Source organism: Chiloscyllium plagiosum, unplaced genomic scaffold, assembly GCF_037043375.1.
Source record: "Chiloscyllium plagiosum isolate Xiang-an unplaced genomic scaffold, Cpla_swu_hap1 HiC_scaffold_15, whole genome shotgun sequence".
Taxonomy (NCBI): domain Eukaryota; kingdom Metazoa; phylum Chordata; class Chondrichthyes; order Orectolobiformes; family Hemiscylliidae; genus Chiloscyllium; species Chiloscyllium plagiosum.
Genome location: NW_028270153.1, coordinates 23,949,636 through 23,970,871, shown reverse-complemented (window position 1 = coordinate 23,970,871; position 21,236 = coordinate 23,949,636). Strand labels below are relative to the sequence as shown.

At 40.1% G+C, this 21,236-nt stretch overlaps 1 protein-coding gene across 1 annotated transcript in view; it reads left to right on the top strand.

The window, feature by feature from the left end:
• Positions 1-21,236, top strand: part of LOC122560199 (proto-oncogene tyrosine-protein kinase Src-like) — a 168,620-nt gene that overhangs the window by 84,216 nt on the left and 63,168 nt on the right. Inside the window, exon 3 of the mRNA XM_043710603.2 lies at positions 18,879-18,978. Within this exon, the coding sequence (XP_043566538.1) occupies positions 18,879-18,978 (100 nt within the window). The remainder of the gene's footprint in view (positions 1-18,878; positions 18,979-21,236) is intronic.

Genomic DNA, 21,236 nt, shown 5'->3' with positions numbered 1-21,236 from the left:
CTCTGTCTCACTCTCTGTTGCTGACAGGATCAGAGCTTTCAGGTAATTTATAATGTTGTCATTCTCACAACTGTCAATGAAGTGATCTGTTCTGAATAGGGAGAAGACCAACGAGGCTCAGAAAAAGCGGTTGGCCACAGTTCAATTCAAAGTTCCCTGAATTCTGAGTTAGAAGATTGCACATTAAAGTCCTGCTAAAAAAAAAGTAATAAAGTACTGAGGCAATGCTGCACTATTGGAGGTGCCATCCTTAGGACAAAATGTTAAACCAAGACTGAGGTAAATGTAAAAGTGCCATGGCACTTTTTTCAAAGGAGTCCATGAAACTTAGGCCTGCTATCCTGGCTGATACTACTATTCAAATCAATATCCTTAAAGCAGCTTTTCCCGTTGTTGTTTACGTTTGAACTTGCAGTGCACAAATTGGCTACTGTTTCCTGTGTTACCATAATGAAGACACTTCAAAGTACTTTAATGGCTATCAAATTCTTTTTTTTAACCTCATGAGATCATGCGAGGTGCTGCTTCAATGTAAGTTTTTGTTTCGCTCTGTGAGGTTGCAAGCTCCAACAACCAGGGTACCCCTCGTGTGTGAATGGCACATCCAGGAATTGTTCCTGGCATGCAGCATTTTGAGACTGATGCCCAATAATGGAGGCCCATTCTCCTTATTGCATCTATATTAGAACTCAAAAAACTATCACAGAATTCCATTTCTCCTCCTTTCTTTGTTCAAGTTTTTCTTTTTAAAATAACTCCATTTCATTAAAATAACTCCATTTCATAAAAATAGCGTTATGGCAGGAAATTTCACATCTGAAGCACTTTTGGCATAAAAGTAAATGCTCTTAATATCCATTGGTGAATACCCTTTAGTTACTAGCTCACCGACAAGTATATTTTCCAAACGTAGAATCATTGAGTCATACAGCACGGAAACAGGTACTTCGGCCCAACTTGTCCATGCTGACCAGGTTTCTGAAACTGAGCTATTCCCACCCATCAAAATTTTTTTTTAACATTAAAAATCACACAACATCAGGTTATAATCCAACAGGTTTGATTGGGAGCACTAGATTTTGGAGCACCGCTCCTTCATCCGGTGGTTGTGGAGGACACAATTATAAGACACAGAATTTATAGCAAAACTTACACTGTGACATAACTGAAATTATACATTGAAAAATACCTTGATTGTTTGTTGAGTCTTTCATCTATTAGACTGACCATGATAGTTTCACTTCTTTCATATGTAAATCACAGAACTTTTTTTTATAAAGTTATATTCTCAGGTTAACTGTAACAATTGGTGTCAGCCAGATAATATGTTGAAGGTGTTAGCCCCCGTGTTCCCTGTCTGTGCCATAATGTTTAGACTGATTCTAATTCTCCCGTGGCTGCGTGGGTTTCCTCCGGGTGCTCCGGTTTCCTCCCATAGTCCAAAGATGTGCAGGTCAGGTGAATTGGCCATGCTAAATTGCTCATAGTGTTAGGTGCATTAGTCAGAGGGAAATAGGTCTGGGTGGGTTATTCTTCGGAGGGTCAGTGTGGACTGGTTGGGCCGAAGGGCCTGTTTACAAACTGTACGGAATCTAATCTAATCTAAGAAGTGAGTTAACAGAGTCTTACATGGATTCATGCAGTTTTTGAGCAAAGTACAATGTAACTCTGCAAGTACAAATTCACCCCACAAATGTATATGTATATGTGTCTGTCTGTCTGGGGTGGGGGTTGTGAATGTGAGAGAGAGTGTAGATGTATGTGTTTATGAGTGTAGAGTGTGTAAGTCTGTGAGAGGTGCATGTGTGAGTGTGGGAGTGTGAGTGTGTCTGTAGGAGTGTGTGTGAGTGTCTGTGTGCTGTCTGTGTATACGTGTGTGTGTGTAGGAGTGCATGTGTGTGTGTGTATGTAGGAGTGCCTGTGTGTGTGTGTGTATAGTGCAATGGTGGTCACCTATAATGTGACATGAACCCAAGGCCCCGGTTGAGGCCCTCCCTATGGGTACGGAACTGAGCTATCAGCCTCTGCTCGGCCACGTTTTGCTGCTGCCTGTCCCAAAGTCCACCTTGGAGGATGGTCACCTGAAGGTCTGAGATCAAATGTCCTGGACCGCTGAAGTGTTCCCCAACTGGGAGGGAACACTCCTGTCTGTTGATTGTTGTGCGGTGCCCATTCATCTGTTGCCATAGCCTTTGCTCGGTTTCCCCAATGTACCATGCCTCAGGGCATCCTTGCCTGCAACATATAAGATAGACAACGTTGGCTGAGTCACATGAGTACCTGCCAAGTACATGGTGGAAGGTGTCCCCACATGTAAAGGTGGTATCCATGTCCACACTCTGACACGTCTTGCAGCGCCTTCCGTGACAGGGTTGTCTGGAGTTGTCCTGAAAGCCGGGCAGCTTGCTACGAACAATGATCTGTTTGAGGTTTGGCGGTTGTTTAAAGGTGAGCAGTGGAGGTTTGGGGAAGATCTTGGCGAGGTGCTTATCCTCATTGATAATGTGTTGCAGGTCGTGAAGACAATGGCGCAGTTTTTCAGCTCCTGGGAAGTACTGAACAACGAAGGGTACCCTGTCGGTTGCAGCATGTGTCCGTCTCGTGCGGAGGTCATTGCGGTTCCTTGCGGTGGCACGTCGGAACTGGCGGTCCTCTGGACCCTCTGGACCCACGGCGAGGAGTCACTGATAAAACTACACAGTGATATCAACACGTTTCATCCCACCATCAAACTCTCGATTATCTGTCTCATTCTTGGATACATGCATCTCCATCAAGGATGGACACCTCAGCACCACACTCTACCGCAAACCCACAGACAACCTCACAATGCTACACTTCTCCAGCTTCCACCCAAAACATATTAAAACAGCCATCCCCTATGGACAAACCCTATGCATACACCGGATCTGCTCAAATGAGAAGGAACGTGATGGGCACCTGGAAGTACTCAGGTATCCCTCATAAGTATGGGGTATGATGCCCAACTCAGCGACCGCCAGTTCAAAAGTGCCACAGCAAGGAACCATAATGACCTCCTCAGGAGATAGACACGTGTTGCAGCCGACAGGGTAACCTTCATTGTTCAGTACTTCCCAGGAGCTGAAAAACTATGTCATGTTCTTTGTGGCCTGTAACACATTATCAGTGAGGATGAGCACCTCGCCAAGACCTTCCCCACACCTCCACTGCTCGCCTTTAAACAACCACCAAACCTCAAACAGATCATTGTTCATAGCAAGCTGCCCGGCTTTCAGGACAACTCCATACAATCCTGTCACGGTAGGCGCTGCAAGACGTGTCAGAATGTGGACATGGATGCCACCATTACATGTGGGGACACCTCCCACCATGTACGTGGCAGGTACTCGTGTGACTCAGCCAACGTTGTCTATCTCATACACTACAGGCAAGGATGCCCGGAGGCATGATACCACGCAAAGGCTATGGCAACGGATGAATGGGCACCGCACAACAATCAACAGACAGGTGTGTTCCCTCCCAGTTGGGGAACACTCCTGCGGTCCAGGACATTCGACCTTGGACCTTCAGGTGTCCATCCTCCAAGGCGGATGTTGGGACAGGCAGCAGTGAAAAGTGGCCAAGCAGAGGCTGTTAGCTAAGTTCCGTACCCATAGGGAGGGCCTCAACCAGGATCTTGGGGTCATGTCACACTACAGGTGACTACAATACACACACACAGACACTCCTACATACACACACACAGACACACACACAGGCACACCTATACACACACAGACACACGTATACACAGACACACACACCCACTCCTATAGACTCACACACTCCCACACTCACACATGCATCCTCTCACAGACTTAGACCACGTTACACTATACACACACACATATACACTCTCACAGACACTCACAACCCCCCATCCCAGATACACACACACACTCCTACAGACACGCATACTCCCACACTCATACATGCACCCCCTCACAGACTTAGACACTCTACACTCACATATACACACATATACACTCTCTCTCACACTCACAACCCCCACCCCAGACAGACAGACACACACACAGGCACTCCTACACACACACACACAAACACATACAGGCACTCCTATACACACACAGACACACGCATAGACAGACACGCACACAGACACACACACCCACTCCTATAAACGCACACACTCTCACACTCACACATGTATCCTCTCACAGACTTAGACCACTTTACACTTACAGACACACACATATACACTCTCTCTCACAAATACTGACAACCTCCCACCCCAGACACACACAGACACTCCCACACTCTCACATGCACCTCTCACAGACTTAGACACTCTACACATACAGACACACACATATACGCTCTCTCTCACACTCACAAACCCCCCACCCCAGACAGACAGAACCACACACACACAAAAACCCACATGCACACATACAAATATACATTTGTGGGGTGAATTTGTACTTGCAGAGTTACATTGTACTTTGCTCAAAAACTGCATGAATCCATGTAAGACTCTGTTAACTCACTTTTTAGATTAGAATTAGTCTAAACATTATGGCACAGACAGGGAACACAGGGGGCTAACACCTTCAACATATTATCTGGCTGACACCAATTGTTACAGTTAATCTGAGAATGTAACTTTTAAAAAAAAATGTTCTGTGATTTACATATGAAAGAAGTGATTCTAACAGATGAAGTGGTCATTCTAACAGATGAAAGCCTCAACTAACAATCACGGTATTTTTCACTGTATAATTTCAGTTACATCACACTGTAAACTTTTGCTATAAATTCTGTGTCTTATAATTGTGTCCTCCACAACCACCGGATGAAGGAGCGGCGCTCCGAAAGTGAGTGCTTCCAATTAAACTTGTTGACTATAACCTGATGTTGTGTGATTTTTAACTTTGTACACCCAGTCCAACACCGGCATCTCCAAATAATTTTTTTTTTAAACAGTAGAGAAAGTGTCTGTATCATTTGTTAACCAATTGATATAACCATTATTACAGTACAGTAGGAGATCAACCAATCAAATCCTTACCATCTCTCTGTTGGGACACCCAATCTGTCCTATTCCCCCATTCTAATCCAAAGTTCTGCCAGTTTGTTTCCCTCAAATGTTTGACCAATTTTAGTACAATTCATTGATTGTTTCTGTTTTCACCATTCTTGTGGATAATGACGGCCAGGTCACTCCCACTTGCTGTGTTAAAAAGGGTTCTTACTCAAATTCTTCAAGCATCTATTGTCCATAGTCTTAAATCTGAGTCCATGTGTTGAGGGCTGGTACAATATTGAGATCTACCTGTACTACATGACAGTTATAACTCCACTTTATACCCAGTGTCAGCATGAAACACTCATAGAACAGCTACAATATTACTCCATGCCTGTTAATCAGACAGCATGCCCCCACTTTAAACTATATTACTTTGGTACTTGTCATTCTTAATGAATTTCTCTCATTTTTTTTTTCTATTTATCATCCCATTTGTTTCACTGGCCACTGTACAAATTAATATTACTGACTCCATCAGCCATGCAAAACTTAGTGTGAGTCAGTGGTTGTGATAACTGATCTCTGCGTGTAAGCAATTGTGACTCATTTAGTTTGCCCTGTGGTAGCAAGTGAATTTGGAATTTGCAGGAAAAAGCTCAGCTGAGTCAACACTGCAGCTTGGATGAGCCGTACTGGGAAATAACAGGCAATGAAAACTGAGAAGTAATTTCCCTCTGTTTCACTTATTTTCTAATGTGACCTGTACAAATGAAGATCTGATGTAGAGTTGTGCCCATCAAATTGATTTTATATTTCAAAAGATGCTTGTCTGTTTGATCGATGACACAATTGTACAACGATCAATATACAGCACACATAATCTCCATCAATGGTAACCTTACTTCATATCTAGAAAAAGTTTGCTGTCTAGTGTATAGCTTTGGTATGATTTTATTTTAGAAATTATTGAACATAACTTATTAAATAAGGGATTGGGTGCTATGGTTGATTGGCACAGTGTGGTCTTTCAACTTCTACGGTCTGACGAAATGAAAATTTTCCTTCCTATCATCTGTGGGCTGTAATGCTCCTTCCTTTACAGTTCTGGTAAGTATAACTTACAGGAGAAAATCAACACTGATTTCATACTAGTTAGCTTTGCTCAGTTGCTAATTCCCTCACATCATAGTCAGAAAGTTCAAGCCTTACTGTAGACTCGAGTACATTCTTCTGTGAGTCTGCTGAATTGTCAGAAATGCTATCTTTAAGATGAAACGAAGACTCAGGTTTTGTTTACTTGCTCAAAGTGAATGTAAAGAAATAATAATGTTACTTGGGGACAAAAAGCATGGCATTTCCCAATGTTTAGCTCAGTACCCATTTCTTCACCATTTCTTAACCATCTCCAAAGAAAGCATCTTATCTGATCATTTACTTTCTCGCTGTTTATCAAATCTTGCTGTTTGCAAAGGGGCTAACACATCTGCTTACATAATAATTGCACTGCAAATGTAATCTGTGAATTGCAAATTGTTTTGGAACATCATAAGGACATGATTAGATGTTATTCTATACATAAAGTGGGCAGCACGGTGGCCCAGTGGTTAGCACTGCTGCCTCACAGCACCAGAGACCCGGGTTCAATTCCCGCCTGAGGCGACTGACTGTGTGGAGTTTGCACATTCGCACCGTGTCTGTGTGGGTTTCCTCCGGGTGCTCTGGTTTCCATCCACAGTCCAAAGATGTGCAGGTCAGATGAATTGGCCATACTAAATTGCCCGTAGTGATAGGTAAGGGATAAATGTAGGGGTATGGGTGGGTTGCGCTTTGGCGGGTCGGTATGGACTTGTTGGGCCGAAGGGCCTGTTTCCACACTGTAATGTAATCTAATCTAATAAGTCCCTAAATCTTTAATTTTCACATTGGAAAGGACAGTCAGTATAGAAAATGGAATTACTGCAATCATGTAATGGAGGATTTTCTTTGAGTTGGGTTGAAGCACGTTGTTGAGACATACTTCAGAAAGCATCACACCAAGCTCCTAATATCGGTGTCCCAAAATTGGTTAATACCATTGCTTACAATCTAGATATATTCTAATTCCTGCTACTAACCCATTGAGCATAAAGACTTAAGAGTGAAAGAAATACATGCACAAACTGGCTTTGGGCGAATGTGCACATGATTTTTAACCTTTTCTGCAATTCTGTCTTTTGGATGAGGTGTACATTGTAGTTGCACGTGCCATCTTCACAGGACACTTGAACACATGTTGGTCATAACTGGAGCATCTTGACCTGATTTTAGCAATGCTGGGCAGAAAAATAAATTGCTGAACAAAGTTTTAAAATGAATGATGTTGATTGCATGAAGGATATCGAGCCAATCTGTGATAGAGCACACTGAACATTCAGGTACTGAAGGTTTGATGCAGTGAGAATTAATTTGCAGCTGCTGAGCATGTCATTGAGTTAGTAGATCATCAGCAATTCGGGCAAGTAGCTTCCATATTGATTTTGTTCTCCTCCCTCTGGCTCTGTTGCAATGTTATGTCTGTGATTTCACATTAGGCTCAAGCGTCTAGAACAGCTTGTTCTTGCTGGGGATTTTATATCTTTTCTTTCAGTTTGAAGTTTCAGACACTAATGTGGCTTTACAGCTTGCATACAAAATTGACTTACCAGATATAAAGACACTCAGGAATTGGAAGTAATTATGAGGGCAATGACAACAGGCGAAGAAAAATGATTGAAAATCAAGGGGCATAAATCTAATGTGGCAATTTTCAAAAAAGCTGTCTTAATGTCAGGCATTACCTGCAGGAATATTTATCCCAAATTCAGGCAGTATGCCTCCATTTCCTGAATCCCTTCATCCCATGCCTTACGGCCAACATTTTTCAGTTACAGCAATGCTGAACATCAATTACTGAATGTCAGAAATGCAATTTTGCTGGGCAAAGCACTTTTTTTTTTAGAACTTCATATAATTTCAAGATCTTTGATGTCAATGCTTGCCTTCCTTTCTGAATGTTCATCTGACGTCAGTGAAATATGAACTGAGTCACTTCTGCAATAGGCAGTTACTCCACTCCCCTAGTTTGCATTCCCCTAGTTTCTCTCATTATATCTTTCTTTTGGGTTTTCTGGTCATGATAGCTCCTTATGGAGCCCAGTGTTTGTTTGATAACACTCCTGTGATGTGCCTTGAGTCACTTTACCACACAACAGTTGTTATACGTGCATGTTGTCATTCAGTGGCCACTCAGACAGAAAGGCAGACATTCACATGTGGCTTTTCATGACCTCTGGATATCCCAAAGCACCTTGTGACCTCTGAAGTATAGCTAGCGTAGCCAAGGTGGCATGATGGCACAACGGTTAGCATTGCTGCTTCACAGTGCCAGGGTCTTGAATTTGATTCCAGCCTTGGGTGACTGTGTGGAGTTTGCATGTTCTCCCTGTATCTGCGGGTTTCCACTGGGTGCTCCAGTTTCCTCCCACAGTCCAACGATGTGCAGGTTAGGTGGATCAGCCATGCTAAACTACCCCATAGTACACAGGCTAGGTAATTAATGCCAGGTTATGGGGATAGGATGAGATGCTCTTCAGAGTATTGATAGGCCAACTGGCCTCTGTCTGCACTGTAGGGATTCTCTGATTATTGTCACATAGGAAGCAGGGCAGCCAATTTGTGCACAGCATGCCCCAAGCAATAGCAAAGTGATAATCTGTTTTTATGATGGTTGAGGATGAAATACTGACCAGGATTGCAGGGACAACATCCCTGATTTTTCTTTGAAATTATATCATGGAATGTTTGACATCTGCTTGAGAAGCCTGGCAGAACCTTGGCTTAAAGGTGTCAATGATATCGCTGACTCAGTCCTGCATTAGTCTTGTTTTTATGCATGGGCTCTGGTGTGGGACTTGAACACTGAATCTTCTAATTCAGAAGCTAGAGTCCTACTGACTAAGTCACAATTGTGTAGCATTCCGGAATCCTGTTTATTAAAGGTTCCTATTTTGTATAACCAAGCTGTTGATTATCCACAACCTTTGTCAGTACCAAGGTCATTGATGTGCTGTGATGCAAAATCAAGAAAGATGTTTTAATGAGAAGCCATTCTTTTCACATTCTGCCTTCAAACAATTAATATTCATAATACACTACATACCAATTACTAGGCAATGAAAGGCAGACACGTGAGATGGGCCTGTATGCAATATTGGCTCTTTGTTGCTGTTCTTTATATTATAATAAATTGAGGTGTTCTTTGCCCTTTCACATTCGGGGCTAAATTGATTTAAAAAGTCTTGCACATATGAGCAAACTATAAATCAGGAAAACATGGTTGGATTGTTCTTTGAACTCTGTCCAATGAACACAACAGCAACACTTTTGGATTGTTGAAATAGTTCATTAACTTGCCATTGATTGGAGTCACGGGGAGGAGCCTGTGGTATTTGTGGTAAAAGGATTCTGGCAACATTTCTCTTTCTTTGACTGGGTTCGAGGGCTTATTTTTCTTGAAGTGGTAGAGGAATAACTATTCTTAACAAGAAGAGGCTCCTGTCTCCCTAAGGTATAGTATATTGCATGATAGCAATTTGGTAAAAGTTACATTAGTTAGTTTAACATCGTTACTAAGACTATTGGGAGATATTGATAAGACATCTCTCCCTTTTAAGACCCAGAGGTATTCATTCAATTTACCTGCCCAAGATGGTATGACGTCATCAGGTTGGGTGGAGTTTAATGTAATCTATAAAATAACCGCATCATAACAAAACTATATGTGATCTTTCTCCCAAGCTTCTCCCTTTGCAGTTAATATTTGTACATTTAGACCATACTAGACCACAAGGTATAGAAGCCGAATGAGGACATTCAACATATTGAGTCTGCTCTGCCATTCAATCATGGCTGATATGTTTCCCAACCCCATTCTCCTGCTTTCTCCTGGTAATTCGTGATCCTTTCCTAATCCAAAACCTATCTATATCTGTCTTAAATACACACGATGACTAAGCTTTCACATCCTTCTGCGGCAATGGGTTTCACAGACTAACCATTTCTCTGGCTGAAAAATATTCTTCCTCATCTCAGTTCTAAAAGGTCACACCTTAACTCTGATACTGTGCACCCGGCTCCTAGTCTCTCCTACAAATGGATACATTTATGGATACAATTACATTTGTGTCTGCTCCATGTGTCCCCACGTCTCCAACTTCACAAATTCAGGTGCTCTGGAAGTTGCACAATTCTTTCAGAACACTTTCTCTTTAGACCTGGAAGATTGGTGGGTCTTTGGCTTGTGGACACTTGACTGTGATTCTGATCTTGACCTTGCCTGGTCTGTAACCTTTCTCTCCATAATAAGATCATTTATCTTTTAGGTGTCCTTCTCAGAGGACATTGTTCCTGCTAACTAAAACATTATCTTGTCTGATGGACCATTAACCTTCTGAATGTCTCTCACAAAGGAGCTCTTCCCTGCCGAATTGGGTAGCTTTCCCATAACAACATCTAAGTGATCTTTTATCTCACAAATTTCCATCATGGAAGATGGCTGCTTGGTGGAAAAAATGTTTGTTTAGTTTGCTGTATCTTGGATGTCTGAGTCAGACTTATTTTTCTTATTGAACAGGTCTTGAATCTGTAGGCATTCATCTGGTTTCAGTGAAGTTGTACATAACTCATCTTCATTTTGTATAAACACAGCTTTATTCTCAATTTGCTGTTGATCCGTGTTGAAGTATGTAAATGCTTTCCTTCAACTGGTTTATTTATTTGGATGTCTTCATTCTCCCTACATGGATGTTACACTGGTGCATCACATATTTTCCTCAGTTGTGCTACTGGAAGATTGCTGCTGAGCATGATTGTTGTAACTGGTATGGATAATTCTCCTTTGCACAATGTTTGAAATGATTTGAAATGTTCTCAGTGCACTTCTGTCATTGAAACCTCTGACATTCAGATCGGTGACAACAATTTGTTTTGCAGATAATTTAGTTGTTTAACTTCACTTAAAGATTTCTCAATGAGCTCGAAAGGCTTGCACAGTTTATTCCTGCTGTCAGTATTAGTATCTGCTCACAAATTCCCCTGACTTCTGTCTTCTGATGGTTCTTCAGTGCTGATAGTGATAGAAAAGATTTTCACCATTCTTATTTCATCACTGATTTTCTTCCCGTTTATAATATAAACAATTCTTTTATTCCAACATAGATAACAACAATAGATGCTTCTTTTTGAGTCATGCCATTACTCTGGGAAGCTCAATGAAAATCTTTACCATTCCCTGTTGACCAAATGGACAATAAAAATTTGTTCCTGGACTCACGGTTCTCTGGCTAACTTTTCTTCAAATAATGTGCTTTTATTAACCTGTTTGTTATCTCCTAGAACTAGCTGAACTACCTCAAAGCTGTGAAGGCCAGTGTGCAGACTCAAATGTGAACAGTGTTTGTTCTAAACCATACATTTTAATATATTTTCACAACTTTTATGCTCTTTATCTTGCACAGTGACTTATAGCATACATTTCAATATTGAGAGTTAACCCATCTGCACCTTGTGGTTTTCTCTCTGTAGGCTGTAACTTTCTTTTCTTCAGCCACAAAATTGGATCAGAGAATATGCTGACATTTGAAATTAATGACATGTCTATTGAGATTAACAGATTTTCTAAAACTTGAGCTGTTTGAATCACTAAATTTCCTTAGGAATGTGTTGAGTATTTTTTTCTAATGCTGCTGATTCTATCACATTGCTGCTGTAAAAACTGTATCCTACCTCTGCACATCCTTTAGATTTGACATGTAATTTTACAGATGAAGCTTTCGTTTGTCAGAGTGGATCAATGATTCCAACAACAATTCTGTCTCTTCTAATTTCAAATTCTAATTTCAAAGCTCCACAGTCAGATTTGTCAACAACCTGTAGTGATCATTATTGGAGTTACTCATGGATTGATCCTGGATGCTGAACTCGTGTTTAATTTTGCTCTTTCAAATCTTTTATTTTTTCCAAGATTATGTAACTTCCAAAAGCTTGTTGGACATTTTTAAAAGTATGAGTTCCTTCTTTTTTTCAGTAATTCATAAAGTCATTAGTTCTAGGTCATACCGAAGATAAAAGTATATGTACTTGCTCAGCTTGTGATTTAGCAATTAAGTTGGAAGCAGTTTCTATCTTAAGAACTATTTTCTCCAACATGTCCAATCCTATGTTCCCTTTTGTCATTTGCTAATGTTAGATTTTACAAATTGTATTATTTCTCCTGTGACAATTTCTTGATGTAATTATTTATTCTTCCTATATTGTGGTTTTTAAATTCAACAGAATCTCAATGTTGCTGTAATTTCTTTTTCTTGGAAGACTTTTAATTCTGTAAATAACAATGCTGTTTTGTTTTCCTTGTCCCATAGCTTTTAAATGGTCCTGTACAAAAATGCAGTATTATTTTCCTCTTAAAGCTTCCAATTCTGTTTAACAGTAATGTTTGTATTGAAACTGATCCCTGGGGTTTTCCCACATTTTGTAGTCTTATGGAAGTTTCCCACCCTCTACAAGCAGAATAAAAGTTTCCTGCTTTCTTGTGATCAAAATGAGTAACTGCCCACCTTACCTGGCGTAATGTAAAACGTGAGGCTTTTTCCTGAATTTTCCCAAATAAAGCTTTGTATCTACAGCTGCAATAAATTTCTCCACCTAAAAATTATATTATAGATCTTTTGCTCTTCTTCTATATTCTTCTATTAGATTTTCTCTACTTTGGTTTTCAATTTATTCACTTTGTCACCTTAATTGTTCTCTGCAACATTCCCAGTGCTGCAATTTCAGTGTTAAGTATCTTGATGGCCTTTGATTTTCCCTGCTTGGGCCTTGTCTTATGGCATCCATTCGCTATGGCAGCATTGCTCACTGTGAGCTGCACGTACTTCTTTCATTTACTTGTTGCCTTCTTGGGCATTTTTATTTGCACAATTTGTTCCCATGTCCAATGAGATGTTTGCACAATTTATTCAGGGTTTTCCAGCTCTAACCAAGACAGATCCTCCCTTCCCAATCGAATCTATCGCTGTCAGCTGAGACTCATCTCTAAGCTTTTTCTAGCGCACATTGTTTCTTTCTGTTCTTCTTACCAAGTCTGAAAAGAAAGACAATAGCCTGGAGTACTGTTTCTGTCATGTTGATTGTTCCATGGGTTCCTAGTAACTGCATGTTTGTTCAAGCATTTGCAGCTGCTGACTCTGTCTGTCTGTATGAATAATTCTTAACGTGGTGTAGTCTTTAAAGCTGGAAATTCACTTGGTCCTCTTCTCTGCGGTAGAGTTTATTTTTTTTTCACCATGATTTCTTAAGTTATTAAATAGTGATACCCACAGCTGATGGGCTATGTGAAATTTGTAGTTGGAAAGATGCTGCCACTATTTCTCTGTTCCTGATGGATTTAGAAGCCTGTTTAGTTTACAGTGATAAAGGAACAAGCACCATCAAGTTTTAACAAGGGGAGCATCTTACCTTCTCCACTTATATGTTAATGTGTGATTGCAATGAGGTACAAGTTACATTAGTTAGTTCGATATTGTTACTCAAGCTATTGGGAGACACATCTGACTCCGACAAGATGCAGAGCTATTCTCCAGATTTTTCCGCTAGAACTGAATTACATAATCAAATTGAATGGATCTTAATGCAATGTCCTTTTCAGGAACATTGTCTTACTCTAGTTGTAGTCATCTGTTTTTAGTCACTCAGCTAATTCTGAAAATGAGTTGGATATCTAGCCCAGATGTTCTTTCCTACTTTAATGGTAATAGCTTAACTTTGGGAAAGAGTAAATGGATGCAACAGATGACACTGTAATAGTTTTCTGCTTGTTATAAAGCTATATCAGCCAAAGAGATAAAATGCAAGCTATAATTGCTTAAGAGAATGCAAATATGTCCACAGTGCATTATAGCCAAATGATTTGGCAATACCAATACATTTAAATAAAATATTCACTAAGTATTTGGTGTAAAGATCAAATCTTTTTATTTTTCTGTATTTTTGATTTTAGACTAAAATCTGAAAAGGACTATTTTAAAAACAAAGGACTATGGAAGGGATTGCTGCACTTTGAAAAAACAAGTTATCAACACTTATTGTAAATGCTGTTTATACTGTTGTTTGTTCAAGCACTGGTAGAGGTTACAGAATTCAAACTGGAGCCAAGGAGTGTGTAAAAAAAATTAGATTTAGTCACCAGCAGGTAGCTAATTGGTCTGTGGACTGATGACTAAGTGTCGATGAGAAGCTTTCTGCCTGCCAACAAAATTGTAATTGGCTCATAGTTAATTGAACAACTTGTGGGTGTGAATGAGACCGCCAGGAGCCTTTGGACTTTCAAAAAAGAAAGTGTTGTCTCGGACTCTAAAATAAAACAATTTTAAAGCCTGAAGGAAGACAGTTTATTTTCCATCTAGGCAAGCTGTTGCTTTTAACCAATAAGTCAGAACTGTAATATGTTGTGAACCAGTCACTCTGTGTCTCCTACAAGCAAGTGAAAGTACTTGGAGAAGAGAGAGATCATTGAAGAGTGAGCCCTGGCAGGCACATGTTCAGCAGACCATGCAGACAGGAGCCATTGTACTGCTTTCCTAGTACTTCCTTCCAAACATACCATCAATTTTTAAAGAAAACCTGACTGTATCTGCCTGCATGTGTGTTTAGAGAATAATACAAGGATGCTAGAGTTTTAACTGGTGGTTATACGTCGGTGGTTTTTAACCTGTGACTGGAAACTTTTAATTTGTCGCAAAATGTAGTTCTTGTTAAGTAGAGAAACCTGGTCTGTACTTTCTGTCAATCTAGGTCTAAACATAGAGTGTATTTTGCCTCCACATCACTCCAGACCCACAGCAAGGTGGTTGACTCCTAATTGCCCTCTGGGATAGCCAATAAATGGTGGCCCAGGCAGCAATGCCCCCTCCCTTAAATGATTTTTAAAAACCTCAAAATGGACTTCAACTATCAATATTACTGAAAAATCCATTGCAACACCCGCAATATTCAATTTTTCATTCATCATGAATAATTCAGAAACTGATCCTTAATTTTAAAATGTATCTTTTTGGATACATCTCTTAATTTGTGTGTGTGTGCGCATGGGCACTATGCTTCGAAATCATAAGTTCATTTGAGTCAGAGAGAAAGGTATGCACAAGGGAACGGATCTTTTTAAAATTAACCTCATTGTGGCCATCCAAGGGAGCGAGTGAATAAAGAAGGGGAGCCAGTTCACCCATCCGCAGGACTCAGGTTACTCACATTTCTGGTAGAAGTGAAGAATAATGCCACTACAAGGAATCGCTGTGTGCAAATGTGATGTCCTTTTGACCTTTCTCATCGTCCCATTGAAGAAATTGTATTTCGGCTATCAATCAGTGCTTTGTATCAGCTCCAAGAAGTGCAGTTCCCTGTGGGGATATCTCGTAAATATGGATCTTCTGGACTGCAGTGCCAAAAAAAAATCAGCATTTATATTTTGATTGACACAGCAGTGCAAGACCCACATACTGACAACTGGTGGTACAAGGTAAAAGCAGCTACAATTTAGACATAGCAGTCCAAGAAAGTTGCCTGCTTATCTTTTTATCTAATGAAATTGCATTTTCAGAGACTGCTGTGATTCAGTCGGCGTATTTTTAATTAAATGAGAAAAACGAGCATAAGCCAGTGGAATGATATCTCCTGTCATGTACAAGTAAGTGCCAGGAAATTTACAGAATTTTTACAGCACAGAAAGCCATTCATCCCATCATGTCTGCACTGGCTGTCTGAATGAACAACTCACTTAGTGCCATTACACCACCTTCTCTTTATAATCCTGAATGATCTTCCTTTCCAGATAAGAATCTAATTCACACTTGGATGCCTCAACTGAACATGTCTCCACCATATCTCAGGCAGTGCATTCCAAACTTAATCACTCATTGCATGAAACCGTTTTATTTTCATGTCACTTCTGCTTCGTTTGCCAATTTCTTTAAATCTATGCCCTCTCCTCCTCATTCCCTTTGTGAAGGGAAACAATTTCTCCCATGATGATGATTTTTGTTGCTTGGAAAAGCACTGACAGAAAACCAATGCAGTGGTTTCTGTTGGAGAGCAGAAAGGTTATTGTCATCTCCCAGCACAATATGGTAGAATTAATATTTCATAGTCAGGGACAATTGGAAGCCAAGAACTTGCCCTACTCCAGTGCATTTCATTCATCAATAAACTGAGAAATCTACCTTTGAAAATACAATTGAAACGCAAAAGGGAAGGACAAAACTCGTTTGCCTCAGGGCAGTGGCAGACCTGAAATGAGATCATTTTAGTTTGAACGTGGAATTTTCGAGCGTCCCCTGCAACTTCCTTCTTCAGCTCTGCTGGTCTCACAAAAACCTACCGATGTCTTGCGTTGTTCTGAGCTACACTAAGTAATATTACCACCAAGCTTGAAAGGAAATTTGTATCCAGTGTGCTTGACCAGCAAATTAGTTAGTATTGTTCATAAAAATGTTTTACTGGATAATACAAGCTAGGAAACAACATCTTTGACCGGAGCCTGTCGCTTTTAAAAACATTTTGGAAACTACAACTAAAATTTAAAAGCATTGAAGATTTGGAAATTTGAGATGTGTGACACCTGTGTCTAAGACGTTTTAATTTTTACTTTAACCCTGTCCTACATCATTTTCTGTGATGTGCACCATATATGCAGGGGGTCTGATAGCTCAGTGATGCCAACAGTTTTGGTTCAGTTCTTGCATCAGTTGAGCCTACCATGAACGACTCTCCTTCTCAATCTCTCTACTTGTCTGAGGAATGGTGACGTTCAGGCTAAACCACCACCAGCCATCTCTCTCTGACGAGAGAGCAGCCCTCTGGTATGATGGTGACTTTATTCCCACATTAACACACATGGATTTTTATGGCAAAAGACATTGGAATTGTGCTAATTTGTTTTCTGCAACAATTCTGTAAAATGTTTCACATTTTCTGATGCTTTCTCATTTAAATGAAGCATACCTTTGTAGATTGTTAGCAACTCCTTCAAATAGTTTTCTTGTGTCATGTTATTTCTTTGCCTGAATGCTCTTTGAGACCTCAATCGCATATTTGCTTTGTTGAGAGAAGATGGGGTCTAAATCTATGATGTGTTTGGCTTTTTTTTGTTGTTGACAAACAATGTTGAAACATTTACTAGAAATTGAATCTCAGAGTTCCTCTTTTTGCATCCAATGTGCACTATCCATCTTATTGGTTCGCGTTGCCCTGTAGGTGTACAGGACACATACCCATTCTTCTATGTAATTTCAAGCCTCTTTTCTTAATAGGTTTGCGAACTCTGGTAGTACAAGCTATGCTGTGGACTCCTCCTTCAGCCACTGAGCAACTCAACCAGTTGTTCTTAAAGGGGCCACTTAAGACTGTAATTTGCAAGAATTTTTGCTTGTCTTATTGTAGACCCAGCCTGTTCCTTACTACTTTTTCTTTACTTTCTGCATCACACCCCCACCATACAGTCCACCCATTTTTGTTTAGGCTGACCTTCGTGCTTCATTAGTCCAACACCCAGCCCAAGACTGTGCTGTGGGGTCCCGAATATGGGGTCCTGCAGCATGTCATTATCATCTTGGCATAAGAAGTGGTTTGAAAGTGACTCCTCCCCGCTAAATCAGAAAGTTATTCACCTTCCATGAGCAGAAACACCAAGGTTGACAGTCCATCATCAAGTCGCCAAAGTCTTACCAGACCATGGGGCTGTTCTCTCATTCAAGAGAGATGACTGGTGGTGTGTTAACCTGAGGGCCACCATACTTTGGGCAATGGGAGACGGTGAGAGAGAGAGTCTCTCACGATAACATTGGCCAGTGATGTGAATTCAACCCATGCAATTGACGTCACACTGCTTCACAAACTAACTATCCAACCAATTGAGTTGAACCCAACCAACTGACAGCCCAGTGTATATTGAAAGGGTGCTACGCTTTGCTTTTATCTGAGACATAAACCATGACCGTCTCAGGTGGATGTAAAGGATACCATGGTACTGTTCAAAGGAGAACAAGGAATTATCCCTGGAATTTGTGGGAGACATTTATCTCAAGTGAACAGATTATCCATTCTATATCACCTTGCTGTTTGTGGGAGCTTACTGGATACAGATTAGCTGCTCAGTATCCAACATTACTTTCAAAATTACTCCATCGGTTATGGAATTTTTGTTTCTGAATCTCTTCATGTACTGAAGGTGCTATATAAACATATCTTCATTCGTAATGGATTTAACTGCCCAATTTATGATGATCTAGCCACTGACATCATGATGTAGACGGACATCACACTATCCCTTTTCATTGGAATCACACTATCCCTCCTACATTCAGGCACAGTAATACCTCTAGGTCACTGCGTCTGCATTCCTTCCTTGTCTGCTGCTTTTCTGCATCATTGCCAAAAAAATCAGTCATGTTTTATGTATCATTATTTTTCAATTGCAAGCCAGACAATTCTGATGATAAATATCCTTTGATAGATCCAGCAGCACTGAGGCAATAAAGTCGGTGATGAAACATGGTAGCTTACTAAGGATGATAAAGCAATCTGATCAAGAAACACTCCTAGTCCCTGCTGTTTGATCATTAGTGGCCACATGCACCTGTATTTCAAGCAGCAGATAGTAACTCAGAAAGAGAGTTCAAGGGAAACAACATGAAAGCAAGCAGACAGGCTTGTGTTCCCTGCAAAATGTGAACTAAATAAGGATGTCATTTGCAGCTTTCTGCAGGGTGTGATTTTCTCAGATGTTTCTCTCTCTTTCCAGGTGGAGTCACTACATTTGTGGCATTGTATGATTACGAGTCCAGGACGGCGAGTGATCTATCCTTTAACAAAGGGGAGCGACTACAGATTGTTAACAATACGTAAGTATGAAATTAGTTGACGTCACTGGAATTTATTGTGGCTATAGCATTTGCTGAACAACAGTGAATCGTTTCTTTCAGGGTTTTTTTTCCCTCCTTCCTCCACTTGCTTTTAATATTATTATCCGAGGAGATTCAATTAATCTGATGAATCTTCCTGACCAGCCCAGCTTTCTTAGATTAAGGTAATTATTTAGGATTGAGTTCCAAACGGTATATTCTGAATCTGAATTTAACTAATTTACGTGCCAACATTTTAGCCGGTTTAAGTGGCTTTGAATGGACAATTCCATCATTTTAAGGGAAAGTGTTGTTCAGACAGAGTGGGCTATTTACCAAATTCTGCCCTCTCTGTGAATATTCAACAAGTCGTCTGTCAAATATTTAATGCACACCATCAAATTAGCAAATGCAATGCACTGCCAACAGCACATTACATTGTTGAACAAATAAAAGTTGCTTAAAAGCTCTTTTGGCATCTAAAACATTCCTTTGATGAACTGTGTGTGTGTCTGACATTCCTTGCACTTGCCTTCTCAGAAGCTTATCCCAAGCACTGCTAACCTTGCAATTAGTGTACCATTTTTGACTTGATCAAAACTTTAGTGGCTGAATTAATCTTAGTAGCCATCCTTAACGATTCTTTAAAAAAATCCCTTGGTGTCTTTTCTCAGTCGTTTTACCCTAATCAATTACTGTTTAATTTACTGTTGAGCATTTGGGAAATCCATTTCAGTGTTTGACAGAGTGGTAGGGTCATATTGAATCCAGTTTTTTAACATTCTTGCAAGGTTTTATTAAAGGGACATGCTTTATGTTTTTTTATAGTATATTGTCAGGCCGTATCAACTGAAATACAATTGTGCTTAGTGCTGAATTAAAATTGTGCAGCACATTACCGTGCCTCCAAACAGTGTCTTTTAAAAATGACACAGAAAGCAATTTTGAAATGCAGACTCTGCAGGTGAATGTTTCGGCCAAGTTGGCTAAAGCAAAATCCCACAAACACCAGTCCAATGATTCATCTGTTTTGGTGGTGCCAGCTGATTGCTGAGCTTCTTTTCTCTTTTGAATAGTCTTTTATCTCCCTGAGCAGGGACTGTGGCTGTTAATGTTCTCATCTCATACAATGCATTGATTGATTTGGAGATGCCGGTGTTGGACTGGGATGAACAAAGTTAAAAATCACACAACACCAGGTTTAATTGGAAGCACACTAGCTTTTGGAGCGACGCTCCTTCATCAGGTGATTGTCACTCCGAAAGCTAGTGTGCTTCCAATTAAACCTGTTGGACTATAACCTGGTGTTGTGTGATTTTTAACAATGCATTGATTAGTACTATATTGAAATGTCAGCTAAGATTAAGTGCTGAAGCTCTGGAACAGAATTTGAACCCGTTTCCCCATCTGACTCATTACTACTAAGTCAACCAAGTTCACATTGATGTAACAGTAAGGGCACTGAGTCCATTATTTGGCATCAGTATTTGCCTTGCCAGACTTGCTTGGTGTGGTCACCACCAGACAGGAGGGAAGCCATTCTGGGAAAGGATCTTATCTTGTACTCTTTGAACAGTTACAAAGGAGATAGTATTCTGTTTAGGGAGACTGTGCCAACAACACCCATTTTAGCAGCTGTCAGGAATTCTGTGTATTTGTCAGTAGGTAAGCATGATAGGATACTTTCTTCAGTTCTAAGCATGTCCTCACAAGTTATATTTCTTTAGTAGTCAAAAGGGTATGTGTGTAATATACTGCTGATCATCTACAGCAGTATGTTACCAGTGGATGATTCAATTTGATTTTTTATGCTTCCATAATAGAATCTTGTGACTTCCACTCAGTTCCTCAATATGGAAATGCAATTTCAAGTATGAACTTAGTAGAGAGGCGAGGAATCACTCTTACAGCCATTCTTGCATTCTGTTTTCAAAGACTTTGTGTTGATCATACTGCAGGCAATGCAGTTTAGAAGGTAAATTTTATGAAATGGAAAATGGCTGCATAAGATAAAATTAGTTTAATAATTGTTATCAATTTTTCTGTATAACAACAGATATAACTGTTAGGGAAGTAACTATTAGTGAGATAAGTTTTCCACATTATGTCTGAATTTCACTGTTTGCTCAGTTCATCATCCTCTTTTCCCAGTGTCAATTACTTCCACTGAGTTAATGGATAGGGCATGGATAATTATTGAGCTTCTATAATCTTCATGTTTTAAATCCTCAAGATTTTTGATTTAGTTCAGCATAAAT